At 42.1% G+C, this 22,225-nt stretch overlaps 1 protein-coding gene and 1 non-coding gene across 4 annotated transcripts in view; one reads left to right on the forward strand and one right to left on the reverse strand.

Moving 5' to 3' along the window:
* OGDHL (oxoglutarate dehydrogenase L) overlaps window positions 1–22,225 on the forward strand; it is a 66,387-nt gene that overhangs the window by 16,823 nt on the left and 27,339 nt on the right. For all 3 annotated transcript variants that reach the window (XM_072627392.1, XM_072627405.1, XM_072627400.1), the window contains 9 exons: window positions 3,446–3,641; window positions 7,358–7,543; window positions 11,537–11,639; window positions 12,706–12,821; window positions 13,326–13,480; window positions 14,817–14,963; window positions 20,062–20,152; window positions 20,746–20,925; window positions 21,285–21,413. In XM_072627392.1, coding sequence (XP_072483493.1) covers window positions 3,446–3,641; window positions 7,358–7,543; window positions 11,537–11,639; window positions 12,706–12,821; window positions 13,326–13,480; window positions 14,817–14,963; window positions 20,062–20,152; window positions 20,746–20,925; window positions 21,285–21,413 — 1,303 coding nt within the window. The remainder of the gene's footprint in view (window positions 1–3,445; window positions 3,642–7,357; window positions 7,544–11,536; window positions 11,640–12,705; window positions 12,822–13,325; window positions 13,481–14,816; window positions 14,964–20,061; window positions 20,153–20,745; window positions 20,926–21,284; window positions 21,414–22,225) is intronic.
* LOC140521932 (U6 spliceosomal RNA) lies at window positions 9,030–9,136 on the reverse strand. Its single transcript, XR_011973192.1, has one exon. It is a non-coding gene; the product is annotated as a U6 spliceosomal RNA (small nuclear RNA).

Here is a 22,225-nt window from a genome sequence, read left to right on the forward strand (position 1 = left end):
AGAGTCTGGGATATAAATCATAAGCCCAGCACAGTGACATGCTATTGTATTATAAAGGACTTTGGACATCTGCTGGAGTCCTTTCCCTGCCAAAGGCAGAGCAGGCAGTGATTTCTTAACATCCCTTAATGACAGTTTTATCCTTCAAAAGGTGAATTAAATAACAGGGGAAAATTCTCTTGCCGATTTGATTTCTCACCAACAAGGAAAAAATCATTTCTATGGAGGAAATGACAGAAACCTGAGGTAATGTGACTGTTCCCTCCTAGAATTTTTGGAAAAATGTCTCCCACTATTCTTGTGGAGAAGCTGGAGAGGTGTCTTGTTTTTTTGGTTGTGTCTGAATCTTTGTAACCCCATTTGAGGTTTTCTTGGCAAAGATACTGGAATAGTTTGTTATTTCCTTCTCCAGTTCATTTTACAGATGAGGAAACTGAGGCAAGCAGGGTCAAGTGACTTGCCCAGGGTCACACAGCTAGTAAATGTCTGAGGCTAGATTTGAACTCAGGAAGTTGAGTCTTCCTGACTCCAGGGCCTGGCACTTTATCCAGTGAACCACTAGCTAATAGGACAATTGGATGGTTTTAGAACTGGTTGAATTGGTCAGAGCCAAAGAGTTTCTGTGGGCCTAGGGATTTGTGCTTGTGCATGTACTGTTTGTCATTTTTCATCAGTAACTTGGATAAAGGCAAAGATGGCATCCTTTTGAAATCTGTGTGACATAAAGGGAGAACCAATGTGTCGAATGGCAGAGTCAGAATCTCAAAATATTTCAGCAGGCTAGAACATTGGGCTTAATCTAATATATTAAAATACAACTAAGATCAATGCAAAGACTCAAAACTCAAAGAATTGACTTCACAAATATAGGATGAAGGAGGTATACTTAGATGGCAGTTAGTCCATAAAAGATCAGAGAGCTTTCATGGACCGCAAGCTCAATCTGATTTAGTGGTGTAATATGGCATCTAAAAAACTGAATGTGATCTTGGTCTGTATTAAGAAAGGCGTAACTTTCAGGGATAAGGGAGTGACCATTTTATTCTCCTCTGCCCCAGTCTGACTATATTTCTGGGCACTACAGTTTAAGACAGACATAAGCTAGAGAGCATCTAGCAGAGGGGCAACCAGCGTGGTGGAGGGGACTCACGTCTGTGTTCTAAATGAGGACTGATTGAACTTCCCCATGAACTTGGAATGTTTAACTAAGAGAAGAGAAAACTTGGGAGTGTAGAGACACATGTAAGCATCTGAAAGGCTGTCGTGTGTGAAACAGAAGTTAGATGAAGAGAATTGATGAGTTAATGATATGAAATAGCATGTAAAAGTGCTTTGTAAACTATATGTAAAGAGTCTCAAAAATATCAGAGAATTACCCTCCTCCCTGACATAATAAATAATATAAGACTGTACATTAATGACTCAGATAGTAAATGTTCCAGAAATTCAGGGAAAGAAAGATTGCCATGAAATAGAGTATTCAAGGAAGGCTTGCTTCACGGAGAAGACAGAACTTTGGGTAGACTTTGGAGGATGGGTAGGATTTAAATAGAAGGAGAGGAAGAGAGAATAAGATAGATTTGGGAGCTATATAGATCATTTAATAAACCAAGCACCTGCCATGGAAATAGAATTGCGCACTGTTTTCCTTGGGGGATAGTCAATTCAGTTGGGCAGAGAGGATGTTTGTTTTTTTTTTTTTTTTTAAAGATAATCTGGCCAAGCTCTGCAGTATTGCTTTTGGTAGCAGGGGATAGAAGGATTCTGTTTCCCATAGGGACAGAACAAGAAGGAATGATAATAGATTTTCTGCATCATGATGGATTTTGGCCAGGTATATGGGGAAATGTTTTATGGTAGCTCATAGGCTCAGAGAATCATCGATTTAGAGCTGAAGGGAGAAAAGAGGCAGTAGAAGAGATTCCAGGGGCATTTCATACATTCTTGTCATCTTGCAGCCCTTAAAAATGTAAGAGAGAGTCTCAACTGTCTGAGGTGGTGGAAGGGTGTCTGAAGGAAGATGGATGAGATGACATTTCAAAAGTCTTTTGTGTTTCCCCAAAGTCTAGGCTAACAGCAACTTGAAATAATATTTGTGAAGTTCTTAGATCTGTGCTGAGTAGGCACATCATAGGTGCCGTATAAATGACTATCACCATCATTAGGCCTACTGTGTGCAGAGCCCCTCATTAGGTGCTAGGGAAGAGCCAAAGAGAGGTGAGATAATTTCAGAGCCTTCGTAATAATTGTAGTTGCTGTTTTGTAGCCTGCCTCTGATATTTTCTACTTGTATGACCACCGTGGGCAAGATACTTTGCCTCCCTAGACCTCTGTTTCTTTACTTTTTCAGTGAAAGGGTTGAACTTAGCAGCCTCTGATCTAGATCTCTGATGCTTTGATTTGTCCTACCTGGATGGCCTAACTAACTGTGGGGATGCCCCGGGTTGTCCTCTTTGCATTTTATTCTATGCCATCATCCTCTTGGATGATCTCAGCAGCTCCCTTGGGTTAAATGATTATTTCTATAGAGGCTGCTCACAGATCCTGCCCTGGTCTCTCCCTTGTACCACAGTTCTGCAACACCAGCTGCCTTTTAGACACCCCCAAATGGATGCCCCATAGATGTCTCAAAACTCAATGAACATGTCCAGAACAGAAATCGTTCTCTCTCTCCCTCCCTGCCGCCCTTCTTCCCCTGTCCACCCTAGCTGATGTCCTTACTGCCTCTCACTTGGACTGTTTCAATAGCCTTCTAATTGGGCCTCCCTGCCTCAACTCTTTCTCTACATTGATCTACTTTGACACTCAGACAAATGAGTGATTTGCCTTTTAAAAAAAATATACCCCCATACGCATATACGTAGTTACTTAGATATTTCACGATTATTTAACTGTCTCCCAATTCAAAGTGATTTTTCTTAAGCTTAAACTAAATTTCAGCAACTTCCCTTTCCCCAAGGTCACATACAAAATCCTGTTTGGCCTTGAAAGAAAGCTCTTCCCAACCTGGCCCCTGCCTGCTTTTATTTTCTAATATTTTACTCCTTCCCCTACATTCTGCGGTCAGCTTACTGTCTCTCCATTTGATGGCAGACCCCATGTAGTTCCCTACCTCAGATCTCCGTGCTTGGAATGCTCTGTGCCTTCTGCCCCCTTGGTTTCTGTCAAGATTCAGCTCAACTCCCACCTTCTGCAAAAGGCCTTTCCCAGTTTCCCCAGCTGTATTGAATGACTGTGGATATCTGTATTTATTGATTTTATGTTTGTGTTGTATGTGAGTGTGTGCCTACTTGTTGTTTTTCCCAATAGAATGTTGGTTAGTTCCACACATTCAGGGATTGTTTCCTTCTTTGTACTGAATTTGTTGACTAAAGTCACAGATTCAGAGCCAGAATGTGCAGTCACCAGGCTGCTGAATTCTTATGGTTCTTTTTTCTGTTCCCAGGATGAATCAGCTGAAGGTCCTGGCTGGCAGGCTTCGACCCCAGGCCACCCAGCTTCTGGCAAAGCTCAATGTCTCCCTGCTGAGCCAGCGAGGTATGTCCTCCAGGCCCCCTGAGGCCTTCCTAGGCGGTACCAACAGCAGCTATGTGGAGGAAATGTACTTTGCGTGGCTGGAGAACCCACAGAATGTGCACAAGGTTGGTGAACCCTGGAGATTCTGAGAATGCAGCATACTGCCTCCCTTCTCCCCTTCAGCAGAGGTGTTGGGACTCAAGAGGGAGAGGGACTGGGTGGTGGTGTTCTTGGTGTGCCTGTGCAGAGAGGCCTCTCTTCTCAGAGAATCATGCCTCTAGGGTGCTGGTGGGAGGCCTGGATTCTAGTCTGTTTCTGCCAATAACTTGCTGGATGACCTTGGGTGATTTGCTTAATTTATCTGGATCTTGGTTGACTCTGTGAAGAAGGCTGTTGTGTTCCAAGCCTACAAACTCCCTCCAGTTTAGAGCAACAATGGGTTTATTAAAGGGTTTTCTGGGAGACTGTTCTTTGTGTAGGCAAGTAGGTATTTGATCCCTACAGTGATAAGGGAAACCTTCTTAGCCCAGATTTCCCTCACTGTTTTTGTCAGTTATGTGCCTGAAATCTTTCTCATTAGAATTTTAATTAATTGCATATCCCAGCTGTGTGACCTGGGGTGTATCCTCACCTCCCTCAGCCTCTACATCTGTAGAACTTGGGGGCTAGATTATGTGACTCTCGTCTCCTTCAGATCCAATGATTCGTCGACCACCCTCCTAATCTAGGCTACCACTGATACATAGGCCCTAAAGGTTGTGTCAGTATCAGATTTTCCATTTCCATTTTATTCCGTCCCAGTAACATGTTTGAACTTGGAATCCAAGGGAGGACTCCAGGCTGAGATCTCAAAATACAAAATGACATTCTGAAAAAAAAAGTAGCTGTGATGATCTATTTTAAAAACAGAATCTTAGGAAGAAGAAAAACCATCATTCATGATTAACTCCGTATCATTATCAATTCCTCCCATCATCTCTAGGATGGAAAGAAAGCATGGGTTGTACTTCCCACATTACAATTGAAGCTATGACTCAGAGGAAAACGCCATTCAGAGGAAACAATTGTAGTTAGTAAGCTGGAAAGTACTGGGAGGTAAAATAGGTGATTTATTCAGGTTGTGTTTCTGTTGAGAGGAGTGTGTGTGGGGGTGTGTGTGTGTATGTGTAAGAAAGAGAGAGAAAGAGAGAGAGAGAGAGAGAGAGAGAGAGAGAGAGAAAGGAAGAAAGGGATAGAGAAAGAGAGACAGAGAGAGAAAGGGGGAGGAAGGAAGGGAGAGAAAGAGAGAGATGTCACCCAGGAGATATTATCTTCCAAGGTCTAGGCTGAGATCTCTTCTTTCTTCCTTCCTGTTCTGATCTTTTGGCTCTTTCCCATATGTGGCTTTTCATTTCCCAGCTCTATGCCTTTGTAAGTCCCCCATGCCTGAAATGCACTCCCTCATCACTGCCATTCTTAGACTCCCTAGTTTCATTCAAAACTTAGCCCAGATGCCATCTCTCACATAAGGCCTTTGCTTACCTCTCTAGATATTGGTGCCCCCTCAAGTTACCTCATAGAGATTTTGCATGTCATATATAATTATATATGTAGCATGTCCTTCTAGAGGGCCTGCAGAGTTTCATTTTTGTCGTTGTATACCTGGTGCCTAGCACAGTGCCTGGAACATCACTTTAATTAAGTGCTCATTGCCTGGTTGCTTGCTCTCAGGATCTCTGCTGGGCGAGATCAAGGAATAGTGGAGGAATGCCCTTTCTTTCTGTGGAATAAGTATCATACTTCTCCTTGGTTGTCGAGTTATGAAAACAGGTAAAAATTGCAGGGAGGCTCGTTTTGCCTCAATATTACAGAAGAGCATTCTAACAGTCATGGCTATCCTAAAATGGAATGATCTCCTCCTTGGGGTTAGAAGCAGGGCTGTTCCTTGGGTTTGAACTTTTGACTGAGTCCAAGTTTTACAGAACAAATCCTTTGATTAAGGGGATTGGCTCTGTGAAGTTTGGATGCAGTCAAAGAGCTGCACTTGAGGACCTAGAGGGCTACATGTGGCCTCAAGGCCACAGATTCCCCACTCGTGTTAGAGAATTCCCTGCCCTGAGGTTTTAAAGCAGATGATAGATGACCACTTGTGAAGGACACCTTATCTTGGAGAGGGGTGACACTTCAGGCAAGAGTTGGTCTGGATGACTTCAGCTGTCAATACAGCAGAAAGGCCACTGGTTCTGGATTCAGAGTGCCTAGATTCTAGTCTCATGCCTGACACGCACTATTTATGAATGCCAAGATTCTCTGAGTCAGGGGGAAATGACTTGAGTGAAGCTGATGTCTGGAGAAGAGAGGTTTTAGGAAATTGTGACTCTGGAAAGACTAAGATATGGGGTCTGATGTCTGGAAAATGTCAGAGTGGTTCCCACTCCCTGCATGCCTCACCTCCAAGGGCCCACTCTGAGTGTTTCTGGGTCACTTTATGTATTTGCCAGCAGGCTGGTTGAGCAGCACATGAAGAGGGAACTCAGGGGGCTCCACTAGGATAGTCCAGGGAGCACTGCAAAGAGTAGGGGTTGGGGGGTAGGGAATGAACTCATTTGCAAAGGGTAAGGCATCCTGGGCAGTGGGAACAATGTGAATCTTAAATGTGAATGTTAAATGAAACAGCAGAAGGAAAGCACTTTGCAAACCTTACAGCACCCGCTGGAGCACTCTAAGGTTGACCACACTCCGTGTCTCCTCTCTCCATTGGGTTCTCCATTCATTCATTTACTCAATTGACAAACATTTATTAAATGTCTACTCTGTGTAGATCACTGTGCCCAAGATACTGGAGAAGATACAAATTTTAGCTGAGAAACATTCCTCCTCTCACAGAGATTAGGCTAGTAAGGGAATAAGATATATTCATAGATAACTAAATACAGACCATGACATGATTAATACAGGTGTCCCAAAAGTCTTAGTGCAACTTAAAGCCTAAGCTAGTAAAACTTAAAGCTGCACTAAGACCTTTTGGACACCCCTGTGTATATTAATTGTCCAGTATTGTGTGTTTTACCATGTCAGTCTTATGTATATGTTTATAAAATACATGCATATATAGTAGATGATAGATAAGAATATTTGGGGGGGATTCAGAACCTGGGGGAAACTCAAAATTTTTTGTATTCATCTTCGTTATTCTTAGAGAGTTACTGGAGTTAGGGGAACATTCTCGGTACAGTCTGTAATTAGATTTAAACAGTATAATAATTAATAAGTTTTCCAAACAATATTATAAATGATTGTTATATGTGCATATATTTGTAATATATACTTATTACATATAATTTAATATATAGTTATATACGTGTAATATATATTTATAATATATGTATATGTGTAATATATGGGTAGATGAATAAAACTTATTTCCCTAAGCTTAAATGGCCTAAAACTGCCCTAGGAGTTTGGGAACACTAGGTATATTGAAGAAGCACAGTGTTATATGAGGTTCAAGGTGGAAGGCGGTCAGAGAAATCGGAGAAGGCTCTCTGGAGAGAGCAGCTTCTGAGCTGGGCTTTCACCACCCAGGGTCATGGATACACCAATCCTGGTTGGGGCTGGAACTTATGCTTTTGCTTCTGTCTGCCTCTTAAGCCTTCTCTGCCAACCCCAGCCCCTCCGTGGTAAATTGTGTCCTTCTGCCAGGCCCTCCTGTGGGTGTCTCCTGCCTTTGTAGCTGCTTCTTAGGACCCTTACGTTAGCTTGAAGGTGCTGTCAGATGCCGTTTGGTATTATTGTTGATGTCAATAATGTTATCATCAGCTGTCGTTACCTGTCTACCCTGTTTCCCCATTTCCGCCTCTAGTCTTGGGATACCTTTTTCCGGTCTGTCAGCATGGAAGCAGCCCCAGACCATCCCCGGCCAGGGCTTTCATCCATTATTCAAGCAGCTGCTACCCAGCAAGGCCCTGGATCCACCAAGAGCCAGGCCATGACGGAGAAGCTGGTGGCAGATCACTTGGCTGTAAAAGCTTTGATCCGAGCCTACCAGGTAAGAGCATTTAGATGGGAAGAAAACACATACCTTTAGGGGGAAGGAGGAGGGGAGGAAAGCCATTGGTCTGAGGGGAGGGAAACATAACTTCTACCTTTAGAGAAATCAGAAAGAGGGAAAAAAGCCCAAGCCCCAACTTATACATCCCCTACTGCTAACCATTGTCATCATCTGTTGGGGGCAGTGTGGTGTAGTGGGAAGGACTCTAGACTTGGGAGGCAGAAGACTTGAGTTTGAAACCTAGCTTCTGCCACTTATTAACTGTGTGATCATGGACCCCTGAAACTCTTTTTTTTTTTTTTTTTCTTTTTCTTTTCTTTCTTTTTTTTTTTCCTTTTTTTTTTTTTTATTTAGCTTTTAACATTCATTTTCACAAAATTTTGGGTTACAAATTTTTCCCCTTTTCTCCCCTCCCCCCCCCCAACGCCAAGCATTCTAATTGCCCCTATGACCAATCTGCTCTCTCTTCTATCATCCCTCTCTGCCCTTGTCTCCGTCTTCTCTTTTGTCCTGTAGGGCCAGATAGCTTTCTATACCCCTTTACCTGTATTTCTTATTTCCTAGTGGTAAGAACATTACAGTTGATCCTAACACTTTGAGTTCCAACTTCTTTAGCTCCCTCCCTCTCCACCCCTTCCCTTTGGAAGGCAAGCAATTCAATATAGGCCAAATCTGTGTAGTTTTGCAAATGACTTCCATAATAGTTGTGTTGTATAGGACTAACTATATTTCCCTCCATCCTATCCTGTCCCCCATTACTTCTATTCTCTTTTGATCCTATCCTTCCCCATGAGTGTTGACCTCAAATTGCACTCTCCTCCCCATGCCCTCCCTTCTATCATCCCCCCCCACTCTGCTTATCCCCTTATCCTCCACTTTCCTGTATTGTAAGATAGGTTTTCATACCAAAATGAGTAGGCATTTTATTCTTTCCTTTAGTGGAATGTGATGAGAGTAGACTTCATGTTTTTCTCTCACCTCCCCTCTTTATCCCTCCACTAATGAGTCTTTTGCTTGCCTCTTTTATGAGAGATAATTTGCCCCATTCAATTCTCCCTTTCTCCTCCCAATATCTTTCTCTCTCACTGCTTGATTTCATTTTTTTTTAAGATATGATCCCATCCTCTTCAATTCACTCTGTGCACTCTGTCTCTATGTATGTGTGCGTGTGTGCATGTGTGTGTGTGTAATCCCACCCAGTACCCAGATACTGAAATGTTTCAAGAGTTACAAATATTGTCTTTCCATGTAGGAATGTAAACAGTTCAACTTTAGTAAGTCCCTTATGACTTCTCTTTGCTGTTCACCTTTTCATGGTTCTCTTCATTCTTGTGTTTGGAAGTCAAATTTTCTTTTCAGCTCTGGTCTTTTCATCAAGAATGCTTGAAAATCCTCTATTTCATTGAAAGACCAATTTTTCCCCTGAAGTATTATACTTAGTTTTGCTGGGTAGGTGATTCTTGGTTTTAGTCCTAGTTCCTTTAAAAATATGGAACGCTTCACGAATTTGCGTGTCATCCTTGCGCAGGGGCCATGCTAATCTTCTCTGTATCGTTCCAATTTTAGTATATGTGCTGCCGAAGCGAGCACCCCTGAAACTCTTTGAGCTGCTGTTTCCCCATCTCTAAAATGTGCATCAAAACATCTCTACTGCCTATAAATATCTGAGGATCTTTTGTAAGCAGTGAATCTGTTGTTGGAGCATCATTACCAGTGCCTCTGAGGAGATACAATTTGGGGCTAGATTCAGAACTTTAGAACTAGAAGGGAATTGAGATTCATCTGATCTCCCATCCTTTCATTTTATCAGTGAAGAAAATGGGATCACAGAGGGGAGATGACTCCCCCAAGGTCCCACCACTAGCAATTGACTCCCAAGTCTAACATCCTTTCTACCATCCCATGTACTACCCATCATACTGGACTGCTTTGGTTTGCATTTCTGAAGCTCAGATCAGCTCTGGGTGGCAGAGGAAGCCATCCTGAGATTAAATTCTTGCAGTGGTTAACCTTTTCTCTTGAATTGACTATATTGCGAGCCCTTTATAGGAAGGAAAAAAATTCTGATATGGCTCTATCTGGGTCATTGGTCTAGAATAGCTCTGTTGCTCCTTGCAAAGTTGTGTGCAAATAGGATTTTTGCGAATAAAATATTGCACATGCATTTGGGTAGGGGTGGGGATGAACTAGCATTTTTAAAGAAGCCCTACCATCATTCTTTTTTTTATAAAATAGAGTCTTTTTGGTAAATCTCCTCATTTATCTGGGATTTTTGAATTGTGGGTGAAGAGAACCTCATCTAGATTAAGATCCTGGATACTTTCTTGCATTCTTGGTCTTGACCAAACATGGCTAATTGCAAAGATGCCCCCTGAGGTTGATTGGGTAATAAGCTTAATCATATTTGAATTTTCTAGTAATTAGTGACAGTCAAGATTGCGTCATTTCGTCATGGAAACTTGTCCCTGGAGGGAATTCTTAGACAAAATGCATGTGGGAGGAGTGGTGATTTGGGGTGGGGGGAGGGAGAAAGAGGGTAGGTTGATGATTAGATCTTCTAAAAAATCACCATAATGTCATCCAATTAGCAAATACAAATTGGGAGGGAGAGTTGCTCCAATTGTTGATTCCCAGGGGGTGTTTTCATGAGTTAGTTTGACTGTTCAAAGCCCTGTGTTAGGTGCTGGGGGAAAATTAAGACAAAAACCCAAAAACTGTCCCTGTACATAGAAAGTACACTCTCATTTGAGAAAAGAGAGAGCACCTCCTGTTGGAGGTGGCACCGGCATTGAGTCTTGAAGGAAGCTAAGATGTCTAAGAGGGAGAAGCGAGAAAGAAGTGTGTACCAGATAGCTATGATACAGTGGCAAGAGTGGCAAGGGGTTTGCAGTCAGAGAACTGGGGCTCAAATCCTTTCCCCCACAAGTCAAGTAATCTGTCTGGGCCTCAGTTTCCTTATCTGTAAAATGTGGAAAGATAACTCTAAGATCCTTCCCAGCTATAAATCTGTGATCCTACAAACCAAGCAAGGAGTTGAAGTGGGCATCCTTTTTGAAGGAACCAAGATAAGCAGTGATGAGTTTGGGGAATAATCTGATCTATTTGGCTAGAATGTGGAGTGCATGAAGGGGAATAAGTCTAAAAAGGGGAGGTTGGCTCCAGATGGTGAAAGGCTTTACTCACCAGACTGAGGAGTTTGTGTTTTATCCTGGGATCCAGAGGCACACTGGGGAAGCTACTGCTGGATTTTTGAGGAGGGGGATGAGATGGTCAGGTCTGTGATTTAAGAAAATTATTTTGACAGCTGTGTGAAAGAGCCGGTTTTAATTTTATGGTCAATGCCTTGGCATTTCTTTATTCGAGGGTCATCCCTTTATAGACATAATCATTCTGATGTTCCACACAAGCAAAAAGCAACTTGATTTAATTGTAGGTATGTTTATGTTTCCCTTTTTAAAAGAAAGTCTTCTTTGGCTTTGAAAATAAAGAACAAGGGACTTAAAAACAACACACACACACACGCATACACACACACGTGCGCGCACACACACACACACACACGGTTATGTATTTCATTTGCTGATATATAATAGAATTACATATTTGGGGATTTGAAAACTGCCAATAAGATTAGGATATAGGAAGGGCTTTTGGGGAGGTGGTAATGTTTACCATATTTGTTCACGTGTGTGTGTGTGTGTGTGTGTGTGTGTGTGTGTGTGTGTGTATATACACACACACTTTTAAATCATTTTACACCTACTTTGTGGGAGACTGCTACTTGGCGGGAAATATGAGACCTTAATAAGCACTGCTAGGATCATTGGCTTCAGAAGCTTAAGAATGGTATTTCGGTGATGCTTGCATCAATCAATAGTGTCACTTCTCTGTTGGATGTTAAGTGGAGGGAATTCTGTGCCCCCTGTTTTTAGAGGCATTAGACTGTCTGACTATATTCCCCTGATCACTTCCAACCTTCTCCCCCAACAGATACGGGGTCACCATGTGGCCCAGCTGGATCCTCTTGGAATTCTGGACGCTGACCTGGACTCATTTGTACCCTGGGATTTAATCACCACCATCGATAAGCTGGGTGAGAAGCAGTAGCTATTTTCTGAAAGGAGGGCTCAAGCACCAGTGGGGTAGTGTGCTCTGGGCCAGGAGGTGATCATCAAGTCTTTATCCTTTTCTTACTGTCATCGCCAATCCATTGATTAGCGTTTATCAAGTGCCCACTATTTTTCTAGGCACTGTGCTAAATTCTAGGGATACTAAGACAAAGCAAGACCCATTTTCTGCTCTCTCTGTGGCCTAATGGGGGAGTCACCATCTGTAGAAGCAAGATAAATGGGGTAAATTGGAGATAATTAATTGAGGGAAGATGCTGGCATTGAGGGAGATCAGGAACTGCATCCTGCACAATGTGGGGCTTCAGCTGCTAAAGTCAGCCACTCAGAAGCCAAAAAAGAAAGGACATTCAAACCCTGTTCCTGTCTCCGGCCTTCTGCTCACATCAGAGACACTGCATCAGGCATGGGTGTGGATTAATGACTGAATTTTCTGCTCTCTACCCCATCAGTCCCTCTATAGTCACTGTCTTCTAGAATTACCATGCAGAGATAGGGTCTTTAGACCAACAGGACTGTGGTGGTTCAGTATAATATCAACTCTGGCTTGGTCCTTTTTGAATCTTAACCCTATCATAATATAGCCCCTTCTTTCTTAAAGACTTTCTCTTCAGCACCTCTCCATGTTCCATTTCTTGTTCATATAGTGTTCCTGAGAGGAAGGGGCAGAGACAAATCTATGCACTTTACAAAGGGAGGAAATAAGACCAGAGAAGTTAAGGGATTCACCCCCTGTCACACAGTAGTAACACTGGGATATAATCAGGGACCTCAGCCCCATGACTAGAGGTGTTCTTATTAGACTTCACTACTTGCTCTTAAAGGGACTTGGGCATCTGCTTTTCATTCATGGTATGGTGGTTGAGAGTTGCTCTGATTGGATCCTAATAGAGCACCATTGTATACGCTAGGCAGCTCATCATTGTTTCTCCTTCCTCTCCACTCATTGTCATTTCAGTGAAGCCCCTCACCATGCCAGTACCTTTAATGAGTCTTTGATGTTTTTTCTTTTGTATACTCTCATGCCATCAGCCTTCTATAATCTTCATGAATCTGACTTGGACAAGGTTTTCCGTTTGCCCACAACCACCTTCATCGGGGGCACAGAGAGTTCCTTGTCTCTGAGAGAGATTATCAGGCGCTTGGAGGTGAGCAAATCATACCATCGCATTACAAGATCTAAACCCTGAGGAATGTGTAGATTTTAGCTTTCAGAAAGACAGTGAGAGGAAGGCACCTTAAGGGCTTTGATATGTGAAGGAAAAGAAACATGATTTGGGTGTTATTTTTTTTTAAAAGGAAGGATAATCCTCAGAGGAAGTGGGTTTGTTTGAATCTCTCTTAAAAGGCTATACAGGATGATCTATGAGGCTTATTCTTTCTCCACTTCAAGACCAAGTGGTTAGACAGCTCCCTATTCATTAATTAGCAAGTAATTTGCTTCTCAAGGTCCAAAATGAAATTGACAGAAAAATGAAATTCTGACGTCATTTTGAGAATGTGTCAGTCTGCTATGGCTTTGCAGGGTTCTGTCTCAGCCTCCTGAAGGGTTGTTCCCATTTTCCTCTTCCTATGGTTCTCTGTATGAAAAGAATGAAGTTGTGGCTTGCCAGACTTGTGGAATTTCCCCAGGCTCTTCTCTTCCTCTCCAGAACACTTACTGCCAGCACATTGGTCTGGAGTTCATGTTCATTAACGATGTGGAACAGTGCCAGTGGATCCGGCAGAAATTTGAGACTCCTGGAGTGATGAAATTCACCAACGAGGAGAAGAGGACGTTGTTGGCGCGACTGGTGCGGTCCACAAGGTGTGGTCTCAGGAGTCAGAGAGGCCCTAGGAATGTTTAAACTTCCCGCTTCCTGGGACCATTTTGGATTTGGCTCTCTCAGTGAGGGGAATTAAGTACCATCCTGTTCACAGATGGTGTTCAGAGGGAAAGCCTGGGCTGCCCAGTTGGAAGCCTAACAATGAATGGGTTAAAAACAAAATTCAGAACAGTATTATATTTCTAACTTGAGAGAAGACCCTGCAGAAATTTACCTTTCTTTGGTGGCTTGGAAAGGCATTATTTATCCCTGATGTTATTTCTGAATTGAGCCAGGTGGATATATTCATGGAGAAGAAGAATCTTGGGATGAGAGGAGCATTCGGAATTGGAAAGTAGGCCAGAATGTCAGAAAGCTGAATGTTGGGTATTGAGGCAGTTTGCCACACATTAAATCCCAAATGGTAGGAACATGGGCCTAGACCAAATCCCCCCTCTCTAAGGGAGTATCAGAGAATGCCACCTTCCCCCACCCCTAGTCATTATTTTTCAATTGAATTTTGTTTAATTGAACAGAGGTGACTAGATCAAGTATCCCAGTTACTACACAGGTGGGAGATGAGAGAGAGGAAGAGTTGTTTCTGGTGGTGGTTGAGTTCATAGGGGCTAGTGAGACCATTTGGTAGAATCACAAATTTCCTTTCCTCTTAGGGAGGCCCAGTCTCAGTGTGTCCAACATCTGGGTTGTATTTATGAGCTAAGGCTGGTGCCATCTGATGCTACTAAAGGACAAAACCTACAGCCCTTCCTTGTATCCTAGCTTTTCAGCATTATTTTATTGAGAGTCCTGTTTACTGCTAATGTTGAGCTAATTACCTCAAATCTTTGCTCCTCCTGCCTCTTGGACAAAGAGACAAAGACAGATGAGCTAGGCGCCATTGGCTTCTCCCCGTATCTCCTGAGATGAGGCAGATTGACATTGGATCTTGGGTTCATTGGCCCATAGGACTGGTGCCTGAGCTTATTTTAAATAACATTTTGATAACTTTATTTCAGTATAATTGATTTCCTTTGTCATCTTATGTATTTTATTTTATGCATTTAAAAACACTGTTCTGGGAAGGGGTCTATAAATTTTACCAGATGGTCAGAAGGACAACACAAAAAAATGTGAAGATCCCTCTCTGGATTAGTGCAAGGCTGTCTGTTCTTTCCCCTAAGCTACATTCAGTATTAATTTGATATTTTGTCAAAAGATCTGCTTCTTTTTGGCACAGTTGAGTATTGGTTGAATCCCCTCCTGTGGACTCCCATGACTGTGTCTGCTAGCCTCTATGTAAAAGATACTGATCCTCCTCTTTCCCTCTCTCTGTGGTAGATTTGAGGACTTCCTGGCCCGGAAGTGGTCTTCAGAGAAGCGATTCGGCGTGGAGGGTTGTGAGGTCATGATTCCTGCCCTCAAGACGATCATCGACAAGTCAAGCGAGATGGGGATTGAGAACGTGATTCTAGGAATGCCTCACAGGTGGGAGCTGGGGAGAAAGGAACTGTTTCTGGGAGTGACTGAGTTTAAGGGGACTAGTGAAACTCTTTGGTAGGACCAGGCAGATCCAGTCGCAGCATGTCTAGCTCTTGGGTTGCATCTAAGGTTTACTGCTAGTGCTGTTGACAAGTGCTATTCAGAGACTACTTAAGGGCAAAACCTTTAGCCCTTCTACGCCCTCTAAATCCATGGGCATATCCTTTTACTACTGTGGAATAAAGAATGAGCCCAACCTTGCAAATAGTTTCAAATAACCAGCCCAGAGTTACACCATTATTACAAAATTTTCCTCACCACATCCTGGGCCATGCCTAGCTGTCATCTGGGGCTTTACTTACTGTTGGGGAGAAGGAGGAGAGAGGCAGAGAAGTTGGTGGGAGTAAACTAAAGATTCTTGTCATACTCCTACCTTTAGGACTTTACTCTAGAGGCTCCTTCCTCTCCTTCATTTGTCCATCCATCCATTTGTCCCTAAGTCTTCCCATTCACTCATCCACCATCGTTAACAAAGAAAATGTCTTGACTCTCAAAGTTGGGAGGGACTTCAGAATCTTCAGGCCTTACTCTTAGCCATAACATGAGTACCTTTAGTACCTCCAAGAAGAGGTCAGATGACTTCTGCTCCTGTAAACTCCAGTGATGGAAAATTTGCTATCTCATAATGAAAACCATTTCCCTGATGAAAGACTCCCTATGTCACAAGGAATTCACTCCATTTGGGGGCATTGTTAAGAAATTTATATTATAGTATAAAAGAGTACTAGATTTAGGTTCAAACCCAGACTCTGCTCATGAGTAGATATGTGAGAGGCAGACTGGAAGAGTGGATAGAGAGCCAGCCTAGAAGCCAGGAAGACGTGGGTTCCAGGCCTCTGATATATATGCTGGCTGTGTGACCTTGGGCAAATTACTTAACATCTTTGAGGATTTGGTTTCTTTACCTGCAGATTCGACTGGATAACACCAAGGTCTTTTCAAACTCTCAGTCTTTGTCCATTTGATCCTTATACTGGGTCAAAATATCCTGCTATAATTTCCACCCTTTGGTCCTAGTTTTCCTTTCTAGAACCATCCGTACAAGTACAGTCTTTTTCCCATGATAGCAGTTGAAATACTTGAAGTTCTCTGCCTTTTGTAGCCTTCCGTTCTACAACTTGTAAACATTCCTAGTTGTTTTTTTTCTTCTCCATAACCTATCCTTGTGGATGTGGTTTTAAGTCCTCATATTAACTTGCTACCTTTTTTTGATGAGCTGTAACTTTTCAATGCCTCTCTCATAATATGGGACTCAGAGTAGAAAACAAAGCTTGTGAAATGATCTGACTGGGGCAGAGGACAGAAGGAGCGTCTTCTCCTGTATTCTGGATGCCATGTATCTACTGATAGGGATGGAGATGGACTGATGATTTCACTGGTACAGGGAACTCCCTAGTTGAGAGAACTCACCCAATTATCACAGGTCAGCCATTGTAACTGATGGTCTTATAGAAGTCCCTAGAGTGGTGGTGTTGAACTCAAAAAGAAACAGATACTGCTGGCCACATACTGACTGTTTTGTTGTTCAGTCATTTTCAGTTGTGTCTGACTCTATGACCCCATCTAGGATTTTCTTGGCAAAGATACCGCAATGGTTTTTTCCATTTCCTTCTCCAGCTCATTTTATAGATGAGGAAACTGAGGTAAAGAGTTAAGTGACTTGCCCAGGGTCACACATCTAGTAAGTGTCTGATTTGAACTCAGGAAGATGAATCTTTCCGACTCCAGGTCTGGCGCTCTACCCACTGAGCCACCTAGCTGCCATACTGACTTAGAAAAACACAAATTAACATTATCTATGTTTTACTGTATTTTTATTTATTTTGTTAAACATTTTAAATTGCATTTTAAAATTACATTTTAATCTGGCTGAAGTGCATTCAGAAGTTTTGTGGGCAGCAGTAGATAGAGAAGTTAAATGACTTGCCCAGGGTCACACAGGCAGTATGCATCATAGGCAGGGCTTGCACCAAGCTCTTTCTGGCTTTCGAGGCTGATTCTGTCTTTGTTACATCAAAGTGCCTCTCACGTATCTATCAAAAATTCGAAAATTTCATTAGCTTTTTTTAGCTGCCAGTGTACTGTCGTCTCATATGATGCTTGGAGTATACTAATACCCCTAAATCTTTTTTCTCATGAAACTCCCTCACATTTCACCTTCTCCATTCTCTCCTTACACATTTGATTTTTTTTTTGCCCTTCCCTTAAGTTCAGGACTTCACACTTATCCTTATTCCATTTCATCTTATTAGATTCAACCCATCTTTTTGACCAAAGGAGATCTTTTTTGGACTCTGATATGGGCATTTATTGTATTGTTTTCCCTTTCAGTGTCATGTCACCAACAAATTTAATAGATAGCACCTTGCAGCTCTCCACTCTTCACTTCTCTCCACGTTGATATTGATTCATTAATCAGTGCCCTTAATGTCTGATCATTCAGGCAGTTCAGAATCCTCCTAACTATATTATCATCTAGGACACATCTTTCTATCTTATCCATAAGAATATGATGAGACTTTGGTATGTATTTTGCTGAAATACAAATATGCTTTGTGGCATTTCCTTGATTTTACCATCAAGCAACTTATTAATTATGTAAAGTTACAAAGATAAGTCTAATAGGGCATCATTTGTCCTTAATGACCCCACACTGACTTTTATTTTTATTAGTATTTTATTTTTTCCAGTTACATGTTAACATTCATGTAAAAAATTTTTGAGTTCTTGATTTTTCCTCTCCTGCCTTCCCTTCCCCTTTTCTAACACAGTAAGCAATTTGATATAGGTTATATATGTCCAATCATATCAGACATCTTTCCATATTAGTCATGTTGTGAAAGAAGAAACAGACCAAAAGAAAAAAAACACATGAAAAAAATAAAGTGAAAAATAGTATGCTTTGATCTGCAGACAGACTCCTTCAGTTCTTTCTCTGGATGTGGATAGCATTTTTCATGGTGAGTCCTTTGGGATTGTCTTGGATCATTTGATTGCTGAGAATAGCTAAGTCATTCATAGTTGGTCATCCTACATTGTTGCTGTTACTGTATACAATGTTCACCTGGTTCTGCTCATTTCACTTTGTATCAGTTCATGTAAGTCCAGGATTTTTCTGAAATCCACCTGCTCATCATTTCTTAAAGCACAATAGTATTCTATTACATTCATTTATTTAGCCATTCCCCAGCTGATGGGTATCTCCTCATTTTCCAATTCTTTGCCACCACAAAAAGAATTGCTATAAATATTTTTGTACAAATAGGTCCTTTTCTTTTTTCTTTTTTTGGCTCTCTTTGAGATACAGACCTAGTCCCATACTGACTTTTAGGGACTTCCTTTTTTAACCACTCTTTTAAGAATTAAAAGAAATTTTTTTTGCCAGGGATCATTGTCAAATTTATCAGTTAATGGAATCTACCTCTTCCTCTTAAAAGAAAAAGTAATGACACACTTTATCTTTCTTAAGTCCTGTGATATTTCTTTTCTCCATGATTCCTTAAATACCCAGTAAAGGTAAATTAGCCACCACATGCAGAAGGTTTTTTTTACTTTTCACCCCATTTCATCCAATATAATTTGTTGGGGCAAATGACCTGAACACACTAAAAGCTCACAGACACTTTATTACTATGTCTTCATTTATCTTAGGTTTCAATTTTTTCACTCTTTTTGTTGTATCTTTTTTCAGTCATTTTCCTCACACACAGGAGCTAATGGGAACTGAGTAGGTTGATTTTTCTCCCTGTCATCAGTCTTCATTATTTCATGTGCTCCAACCTCTATCCCCTTCTTCCTTGGTCTTCTGGCACCAGGAGAGTGGAAAAAAATGTTCTTTTTATTTATTTCCGTTGGCATCTTTCAAAAGCCTTAGCTCATTCTTAGCTTTAACCTTCCTGACCCTGTTTTTACAGGAATATGCCACTCAGAGAATATAAAATATTCATCCTTTGTTTACGTGTCCTTGCTCCTGTTTTAAAATCAATCAGTCAATCAATGAGAATTTATCCAGCCTCTACCAAATGTCAGGCACGTTGCTCCGCACGGGGGCTGTGTGGAAGCTAAACATAAAGCCACATTAGTATGTCTTGACACATCCCCTTTCATGTCTTTATAAACTCAACGATTTGGAGGTAGAAGGGACCTTAGAGACCACTGAGTCCTTTACCTGGACCCGCAAGCTTCTGTGAATAGATTTCAGATAAGAAAAAAATTGTGTCTTTAGTTTCACTAACCCCTAAATGAAATTTAGCTTTTCTTTCAATTATGTAGGTGTCAGACATCATTCTGAGCCACAGTTTGTAGGCTTCATCAGAGTACCAGTAACAGTAGTTAGCACTGTGAGCTTCTTCATTAGACTGGAAGCGCCTTGAGGGCAGGGACCATAGGTTTTGGTTTTTTTACCTTTCTTTGCATCTCCAATGCCTGACACATAGTAGGTTCATCTCACACACACACACACACACACACACACACACACACACACACACACACACACACACGTCTCATTTAGTCCTCAAAACAATCCTGTGATATAGGCGCTATTATTATTCCTGTTTTACAAATGAGGAAACAGAGGCTACATGAAGACTTGCCCAGGGTCACACAGCTAATAAGAGTATGAGGCAATATTTGTAACTAAGTCTTCCTGACTCCAAGTTCACTGACCTCGGCACAGCATGCATGCTACCTCACTGCCTGGTGCATAGTAGGCACTTAATAAAAGCTAGTTGACTGACTGTATCACCTAGTTGCCAAATGGGGGCCATGACACAAAAAAGATTAAGAACTCCCAATTCAGTCCATTGTCTTCATTTTCCAGATGAGGAAACTGAGGTTGTTGAGAAATAAAATGCCTTACCCAAGACAACATAGGTAAAGCGTGGCAGATTCAGGGTTTAAACCTAGGTTCTCTGACTTAGAAATCCAGGATTCTTTCCACCACACTATTTGTCATTTGGGATCTTGTTTTGAGAGCCTACCATCCCTCCTGAACTGACTTCCTTTGTTGGGAGTTTGCCAGTATGGAATCTTCTGTCCCCAGGGGCCGGCTCAACGTCTTGGCCAACGTGATCCGCAAAGAGCTCGAGCAGATTTTCTGTCAGTTTGACTCCAAGTTGGAGGCAGCAGATGAGGTTGGTAGTTGATGGTGGCAGGGACAGGGGAGACAGATGCTTTGCTCACCTGTTCCTTTCCCAAACCTTTCTCAGGTGGTGGAGAGTGGTATTGATTTGGGGGAGGTTGGGGGTAATATTCTTAGCCTAGGGGCTACTCCCCTAACCCCAAAGTTTGGGAAACTTCCAAACAAGAATCTGCTTAATAAAATAGTGGGAACCTGATTAGAACTGTTCCCTTTGTGGTCCTTGTCACCTGGATCAGTGCTGTCTGGGCATCATGTAGAGGGAGCTTTTTGTCTCAGAGAGACATTTCCAACAGGGAAAGACAAGTAGATGAGGCTTCACAAATTTGCCCATGATCCTTGATGTAGGGTGGTAGCCATTTCTTTGTTATTATTGTAGTTTTAGCCTGTATGGAACAGTAAGTGGCAGGGTACCATGTTTCCACTGGGAAAAGCATTGTAGCAAGAAATGGTGGGGGACAGTAAGATTATGAAGACTCAAGAGTAAAAGTGACCCAGCATGTAGCCTTCTCTTTGTGGTGGGATTCTATGTTCCTGATCCTATGTACATAACAGGGTAGACTCACTGCTATGCCCTTTGGTTTTCAGGGCTCTGGGGATGTCAAATATCACTTAGGCATGTACCATGAGAGGATCAACCGAGTTACAAACAGGAACATTGCGCTGTCTTTGGTGGCCAACCCTTCCCATCTGGAGGCTGTGGACCCTGTGGTGCAGGGGAAGACAAAAGCTGAACAATTCTATCGGGGAGATACACAAGGCAAGAAGGTAAAGGGTATTTGGAGCAGAGACTGGTGGAGCCATGTTTCCTGGATTATGGAGGGGAAGAGGAAATAGGGACAGGGGGAAGTAAGTAAGAACCAAAAGGAGTTTTGATGGGGAAGATGGAACTTCAGCCCTCTGGGAACCCTCTTATCCCCACACCCTCCCTCCCTCCCCAGTCTGATGAGGATAGATGCTTAAGATACATGCCAAATTGCATGAAATGTGTGTAGCTCAAACAGCCGTCAAACTGGGTCAGTGTCTGAGGCCTAGAGAGGGGCCAAAGGTTAAGTCCTTTGTCCAGACGCAGTGACTGGAAGGAGATTCAGTCATGTGTGTCTAGCAAAGATTTCTCTTCCATTAAGGTCATGTCCATCTTGGTCCATGGAGATGCAGCCTTTGCAGGGCAGGGTGTTGTGTACGAGACTTTCCATCTCAGTGACCTGCCATCCTATACCACTAATGGCACTATCCACATTGTGGTCAACAACCAGGTGAGGTGAGGTGGGGGTTGGGGAAGCAACCCAGATGGTCCCAGAGCTGACCAGCTTTTCTATCACCATGGCAGTCTTTCATTTACCCCGAGACCCAAACCTAGGGAGCCACAATTTTGCCAGTGGGGAAATAGATACACAGAAGTTAAGGGAGTCTTGAACAATATCACACAAGAAATTGGTGTCAGATAAAGGACTGGTAGTCTGAGCTCCAAATTTTTTTTTTTCTGGTTGTCATTTGGTTGATAATGTTTCCAACCTCTGATATTTAAGATAAACAGTTGAAAAATAAAATAAAATCTATGATTGACCCAGATAGCAACTGAGGATAGTCATATTCTATATATATATATATATATATATATATATCCTACATATATATATCTACTATATACATGTGACCAACCAGGTGGAGTTAACTTGTTAGGTGTAGTCCGCCCATGATCTAGACACCTGTAAGGTTTTAGTGGAAAGAGTGAACTAGAAGTTGAGACCTAGGTTTGAGTTCTAGATTTCTCACTACCTAGCTGAGTGACTCTAAGGAAGCCAACTGACCTTCTCTGAACCTCAGAATTCCCAACTATTAAATGAGAGATTTGGACTTGGACCTTTATCTAGGGCCTATATCAGCTCAAACGTTCTATGGTTTGAGTACCCCAAATCCTACTAGATGGAGTTAGTTAGGATAGCCTGCATGTTCCAGTGCAGGCCTTCTGTCTAGGTAGAATTGGCTTACTGGGCCTGGTCAGCTCACCCTACACCTCCATTCAATCTGCCAGGTACAACTAACCTCTAAACTACCCATCTAACAA

Source organism: Notamacropus eugenii, chromosome 1 (assembly GCF_028372415.1).
Source record: "Notamacropus eugenii isolate mMacEug1 chromosome 1, mMacEug1.pri_v2, whole genome shotgun sequence".
Taxonomy (NCBI): Eukaryota; Metazoa; Chordata; class Mammalia; order Diprotodontia; family Macropodidae; genus Notamacropus; species Notamacropus eugenii.